The 7,391-nt window shown below is 39.9% G+C and overlaps 1 protein-coding gene across 1 annotated transcript; it reads left to right on the top strand.

Moving 5' to 3' along the window:
• The first annotated feature begins 6,953 nt into the window (after positions 1 to 6,953).
• On the top strand, positions 6,954 to 7,391 carry LOC144258964 (histone H2A-like). The gene has a single exon (XM_077807109.1). It carries the CDS (start codon positions 6,954 to 6,956, stop codon positions 7,389 to 7,391), a length of 438 nt encoding a protein of 145 aa, XP_077663235.1.

Genomic DNA, 7,391 nt, shown 5'->3' on the forward strand with positions numbered 1-7,391 from the left:
TTTTACTCAGCTGGGTGTGGTGGATGGTGAAATCTCATCATTCATAGCATCATGCCCATAAGATTTATATTTTTAATAAAACTAGTAGAAAAACTAGTAAAAATCCCAGTCAGTATCCTTACAATTTTTCTTCACTGATAGACTGCTGTAGTTATACATCGCACTAGATAAATACCAGTCTGTCAGAGAGAATGGTTTTTGGACCACTGGCGTTCTAATGTTTTGCTTGTGCATGCCATCTGTCATAGCTCATCTGTATGAGCCACAATTATATTCTTGGTCAGTGTGTGGTGAGTGGATGGTTTGGGGTCAAGGTGTCAATGGTAGTGGACAACAGCTGATTTACTGTGGTACTAACTCAATGGCACCTTGGCCTTGTATTTGTGTAGCTTGTTCTCTTAAGGTGAGTTGGAAACCTAGGGAGTTCAGGAGTAGAGCTGGTTAAATACTTTCCAATGAAATGTTTTTCTATCTGATTTTTCCATGGGAATGTTTGACAAAATGTTTAAAAAAATTAAAAAATTTCAATGTTGTCATTTCAAAACAACTTTTCTTTTAAAAATTGAAACTGAGCATTTCAATTGGTCCAAAATATTTTTTCAAAAGATTTGTTTTACAGGAAATTCAGAAATGTTGTTTTCATTCCAATTTGGAACAAAACCAAATTTCAGGATGTCAGGATTTCCCATGGAACAGAAATTCAGAGTTTCTGAATTCTAGCTCTGTTCAGGTGCAGACCAGCTTCGGTTGCTCACTACCTTGGTGGGAAAGCTCTGTTCTTTGCCTGGAGATCAGGAGAGTGGTAAATTGGTAATGTCTCCATTATTCAGTCCTAGGCTGAAGTTCTGTAGGACTAGGTGGTATAGAAGTAGAACTGATTTGTAAAAATAAATAAAAATCTCAAACTGTCAGAACCAAAACTTTTAGTGGAAACAGATTGGTTTCAACCAACCTTTTTGGGAAGGTGTTTCAGATCCAGGATGGAGTTTTTCTGGCCAAAACCAGGAAGAGAAAGCCAGAACCCCTACAACAGCCCAGTGTTTAGGGTACTTAGCTGGGGTGTAGGAGACTCATTAGGTTCAAGTGTCTGCTCTGAATCATGCAGAATAGGGACTTAAAGCTGAAGTTTGCACATCCCCAAGTGAGAGCCCAAATCATTGAGTGATTGGCTATTTTGGTGGGGGAGGAGGGTATTTTTTTTGGCAAAATGTTTTTAAAGGTCTCGTTTTTGTTCTGATGGAGAACAAAAACAATTCCAAAACCTCAATATTTTTCACAGAACAGAATGGTTTTCCAGCCAGCTCTATATACAAGTACTAAAAGTAGGTCAGTAATTATTTAATTATATTGACCGTTCAGTGTAGGGATATTTTAGCAACGTACCACATTTAACCATTCTGACATGTCACTAACTTAATTTCTATGGAGATATATATTCATACATTTACACAGGTCTAGTGCTACAGAGAGGTGTCACTTCCCAAAGTAGCTCCTGCTTTTCTTGTTAGTAGTAACAGCTTAGACAAGTCAATCATAAGCTTAGAACAGAGGTAGTCTGAGAACTCAACTGATTTTTCCCATGTGGGTCTAACATCTGAGTCTCTTAGTTGCCCCTACATTCAAGAACTCTAGCACGCTCTTCCCTGCTCACCATCACTATCTCCAACAGATCCTCAGAAGGAAAACAAATATCAGAGGGATAGCCATGTTAATCTGGATCTGTAAAAGCGGCAAAGAGTCCTGTGGCACCTTATAGACTAACAGATGTATTGGAGCATAAGCTTTCGTGGGTGAATACCCACTTCGTCGGATGCATGTAGTGGAAATTTCCAGAGGCAGGTATAAATATGCAAGCAAGAATCAGGCTAGGGATAACGAGGTTAGTTAGATAATGAGGAAAACAGTGTATGAGAGCATCTAATATAAATTCCCTTTAAGATTTTTCTATGTGCAGGAAATTACACGTGGTATTTCAAAATGATAGAGGAAAGACCCCTTCCTGTTCTCTTTTCATGTGATTTATTACTTCCCCATAGCTTCTCACTTACATGTAGTAAAGTTCAGGTCTGAACTTACACCCAAGTAAAAAAGCTTTAATGTTTCTTTGTGACGTTTCAGTCACATGTGTGGTAGTAGAGAATAAGAAGGAAAAAGTGTACTCTTAGAAGGAAAAAGTCCTTCACATTAAAAGCATCACATACTAAGACAGCAGTGGATTACAGTACATTTAAAATATTGTAAGTCAATAATTTACCTTTTCATACTTTTTTCCCCTCTCAGAAAAAACTAAAGTGCATTTAAGACTCCTGTCCTTCTAGACTAGGGCTATTCCTCTTGTTTTTAAGCAAGGACCAGCTCATTAACACTTCTTTCAGAATAATTAATCCAGAGGAAATGACACCTCTGGCATTAATCAGCTCCAAAAGACATAACAAAATTATGAGGAGGAGAGAGAGGAACACTTCAGAGACTGAGATTTCTGATTTGGAAAATATCAACCATTTTTATTCATTGATATTTTATTGAAATCCTTGCAATACATCCAGTCTTCATTTTCAGCATTTCTATGTTTCGTTGTTTAAATAATCATTATGTCCTTTTCTAACCTACTAATTTAGGCATCAATCCTGCAAAAACTTATACATGTGTGTAACTTGACTATTATGAGTAGTTCCTTTGATGTCAATGGGGCTATTCACAATAGTAAAGATAAGCACATACACAAGTGTTTGCAGGATTGGGGCTCATATGTGTAAAGTGCATACCTGTTGTAGGATAAGTATAAAATTAAAGAATTAAAATTAGTTTAAGTTTGGTTAAGGAACTACATATGTTTTATAAAGAAAGGCCCTGACTAGCAAGTATAAGGAAGGCCTTGGAAATAATAAGTAATAAGACCAGAAGAATAAAGTAGGGAGGATGACTGATGCACAGAATAACTAAAGAGATAGGGGGAAGTTTCCTGAAAAGAAGGTCTCTGACTGCTAGGGGTGACTGCTGATAGTTTTAAATCAAACAGAGAATCTGTCTTAAAATGAGCCAGAACAGCCCTTCCCCAACCCACATACCCGTGTTACAACCTGTGTGAATCCAGGTGCAATGGGAAAATCGTTGGATAGCAAGATGGAGTGGAGGAAAGGCCTTTGTAAAAGGAGGTTGTAAATCTTAGCTGGATTAAGACTGGAAATAAGGGTTAACTGTCTTCAACTGAAGTCAGTAACTGGCAATGACATCACTTCTTTGTTCAAGGGTATAAAAAGTAAACTCTGGGAGGGTTTATTGCTAATACCTGCCTGACCACGCTGGAGTCGACCAATATGGGTCTAAGCACCAAGGGGTTTAGCCCATTTGTAAGTAGCTTGGTCAAATGCTTATAAATTGTTTTGTTATTGTTTGAATGTAGTAAATTGCTTATTATTTAGGCATGTTTAGTGTAAGTGCATAAAGTACAATTTGGCCTTTGGATTTAATAAAAGGAATTTATGGTTAAATTAATGTTTTGGGGGTTTCCCATATCAATATAAATAACTTCAGATATTATTACCAATTCCAACATGTTGGCAGAACTGAGGCCTTAGTTGCTGGTTCCAGTTTGTGCTATGCTGGGAGTCAGTGATAGCCAGATCCACAAAGGAACTTAGGTGCCTAAAGCCTAGATTTAGGTGCTTAAGTCCTAGTTTTATGCACCATTGTGATCACAAAACCCCTGGTTGGCTGCTGCTGAACCCTGTAGGTGTAAACTCACTCAGCCCCTACATTTTTGCCATAAAAATTCTCTCTATGCTTAACTTGTTGCCTCTGGGTTCGCACGCTGCTGCCTCAGCTGGGTGTCTATCTCCAGCCTAAGTCCCAGCAGAGCCCTGAAACCAGAGAAGGATGGGCAGAGGAACATCTTGCCAGCAGGGCTCAATCCAGTAGGGGTGATTATAGGCCTCTCACAGAAAATGGCTGGGTGAAGAAGCCTCCCCTTTAACCCAGTGGTGGAGGTTCTCATTTGGGCTGTGAGAGCCCCCTGGTTCAATTCCCCGCTCTGCCTAACAAAGTGAACAGATGTTGATCATCTCTTAGCTAACTAAGTGGGGCTATGGAGCAGTCTGATGTGGAGGTGACAGCAGGGGGTATTCCCTCAATCTCTCTTGTTGAAACCATTCTACTTTGTAGAGAAAAGACAAAATAAGAATGACTTTATAGTCCAGTGATTAGGGCACACACCTGAGTGGGAGTCGATTCCCTGTTCAAATCCCTTTTCATCCAGCAACAAGGGAGAATAGAACTGCAGTCTTCCATATCTGATGTGCATACCCTAATCATAGAGTCTAAGGACTGGAAGGGACCTCGAGAGGTCATCTAGTCCAGTCCCCTGCACTCATGGCAGGACTGAGTATTATCTAGACCAGCCCTGACAGGTGTTTGTCTAACCTGCTCTTAACCCCCAATGACGGAGATTCCACAACCTCCCTAGGCAATTTATTCCAATGTTTAGCCACCCTGACAGTTATCAAATTTTTCCCCTAATCTCCAATTTAACTCCCCACCAGGCCCCTTGCTGCAATCTCTGAGGATGCACAAGAAGCAAAATCACTGGGTTAAAGATTTTTAAGGGAGGTTTATGCCTTGTCCACACCACCCTTATCTTTTTTTTGTGGTTTGAGGCAGGCACCTAATTCATTCTGATAGACCCTAAGCAAAGACAGGCACTCCCCTCTAACCTTGAGACTGGGATGCCAAACTCTGTGAGAGGAGTGGGGATTAGGACACACTCCCATTATCAACATCTTCCATAGTCTATCATAGACTGTTCCCTACTTACTGTGCTGGCTTTTGTAGACCCCTTTCCTTGGCGCCTGTCTCTCTCCAAGCATTGTATAGGGAGCATAGGCACCTACATCAGGCTTTCTAGATCCCATGATTTTCAAGGTGCCTAAAAATGAGGCATTGCAATGCTGAGTATTGCAACATCCAAGCCCTTTATGCAGCTGGGCTACAGATCCTAGGTATGCAGACTGACCTGCAGTTTTAATAGCAATTCAAACAAACTAATTGTTGGAATTACTAATATTTGAAATTATTAGTATGAGAAATCACCAGATACCAATTTAACCATGAATTCCTTTATTAAATCCAAAGAGTACTTTATGCAGTTGGTCTAAATATACCTAAATAATAAGCAATTTATTGCATCCAAACAATAACAAAACATTTTATAAGTATTCAATCAAGGTACTTACAACCAGGCAAAACCTCAGGGTGCTGAGGCCCATAGTAGTCAGCTTCAGCATGGTCAGGCAGGTATTAGCAATAAACTCTTTAACAGTTTACTTTTTATACTCTTTAACAAACAAGTGGGGTCACTGCCAATTACTGACTACAGCTAAAAATCAGTTGGAGGCAGTTCACCCTTATTTCCAGTCTTCATTCAGATAAGATAAAAGAAACTTCCTCCATCTCTCAGGTGTTGGTAATAAATTTCTTGCTTTCATCCATAATAAAGTTTACTAGTTTGGGGAATGAATGGCTCATCAATAATCCAGAGGGTCAGCTGATCTGGAATAAAAGCTGCTAATAGGATGGCTACTGCTGAGAGATTAAAAAGAAGGCAATTAGCTTCTACTATAAGAAGAGTTTTGCTGGATAGAGCTGGTGGCAAGCTTGGGAGAGGATGAAGTAAAGTTCATTGAAGGTAATGGGAAGTTTGTCTTGATTTTTAGTTATGTTATATACCTGAAAGGTGAAGATATTGTATTTCAAAGGAAGCATTGCTTTAGAAAAAAACAATAGTGGGTATTAGTAGATGTATGTAAGGTAGAACTTATGTCTTTAGTTCATATCTAGGATTTTTCTTGACTCTGTATGTGACTATGTAGGGCTATTTTGTTTTCCTTACTGTTTTGTCCTAGCCTAATAGATATTATACTCACAAAACCATGAGTCCTAGACTTAAGATCAGTTTGTTTTCCTACTGTACTCTGCCTTTCACCAGTACTACACAGAAGAGCTTTAATGGCTCTATATTAAGCTGATGACCTCTGAACTCTAATATATCCTGCACTAACTGTGGTGAAAACTAGTTAGTGAGCATCTACTGAGAAGGCAAAAAACTGTGAAGAGTAATCCCTACTGATGCTTGTGCTTTGAGAGAAATAAGTCTGACAGTGGATTCTACAACATAAAAGTTTCATGACTCCATACTCTTCTACTTTAGGGTTCTTGAAGGTCTCTGTTTAGCTTTTTTTTTAAAAAAAACAAAAAAAAAACAGCCTTAGGGAGCCTAATGGTATCTTCCTTCAGCAGGAAAAAAATCCCACGAAATACCCACTGTCCTGTGAAAAAACTACTGGGAGCATTTTAAGATTACATTGCTTCAGAAGTTGTTAAAGGAATACTTGGCACTTGAAAGTTGTTGGTAAGACCTTACTTGTGTCTCTTGGGAATAGGCCTGGCTGCTCTGAAGCAGAAAATAAGTCTAAAGATGCTGCGTCTGTATAGGAGAACCAACTATCCCTCTATTTTATTTTTTTTAAATAAAAATCTGAAAATAGCTATCTGCTCCTATGTAATATGAATAGAGTGGATGGTGATACATGGGCCTTCTCTTGGCAAGGGGAACCAAAATTGTTCTCTAAAAGTGGTTTCTGGGTAGATTATTCTTGACTAGCTGCCTTGCTAACTTAAGGCAGGCATGGGAGACAATGATTCACCAAAGTTAAACAAAAATCTGTTTGAGATCTATGGCTTAAAGAGGGGATTACTAGTGGTGCGCTGTAGTTCAAGCTGAACAAATTATTAGGGAGCTGTCTAGGTGGGTTTTGGGGGGGGGGGGCCTCTCGTGCATTTGTGAATAAATCTAGGTATGGGACTAGGAGGGTATATTTAACCTTGGTACCCTTTAGGCTCTTATTCTATAGCTGTAACACTGTCGTAACCTAGTTCTTCTTCTCTGGTTTGATGTTAGGATGTCTGGACGTGGAAAGAAAAATGTGGTGGCTGCAAAACCTACACTTCTACCAAGAAAAACAAAGTCAGCAAAGGCTGGCCTGCAATTCCCAGTGGGTCGTGTCCACCGACTTCTCAAAAGAGGGAACTATGCTGAGAGAATAGGTGCTGGTGCTCCAGTCTACCTGGCGGCCGTGCTGGAATATCTGACGGCTGAGATATTGGAACTGTCAGGAAATGCTGCCCGTGAAAACAAGAAAGGCAGGATTGGGCCACGACACATCCAGCTGGCCGTGCGGAACGATGAAGAGCTGAACAAGCTGTTTGCCGATGTGACCATTGCTGAAGGAGGAGTTATGCCCAACATCCTTTCCCAGCTTCTTCCCAAGAAAACTCTTAGAGAGCCTTTACCAAGAGGGGATGCTGCTGCTTCCCAAGAACAATCCAGTAGCCACTGA

Source organism: Eretmochelys imbricata, chromosome 1 (assembly GCF_965152235.1).
Source record: "Eretmochelys imbricata isolate rEreImb1 chromosome 1, rEreImb1.hap1, whole genome shotgun sequence".
Lineage (NCBI taxonomy): Eukaryota > Metazoa > Chordata > Testudines > Cheloniidae > Eretmochelys > Eretmochelys imbricata.

What these genes read in the sequence shown, in the direction of transcription:
- LOC144258964 (XM_077807109.1), top strand. Translation starts at nt 6,954, where the DNA reads ATGTCTGGACGTGGAAAGAAAAATGTGGTGGCTGCAAAACCTACACTT.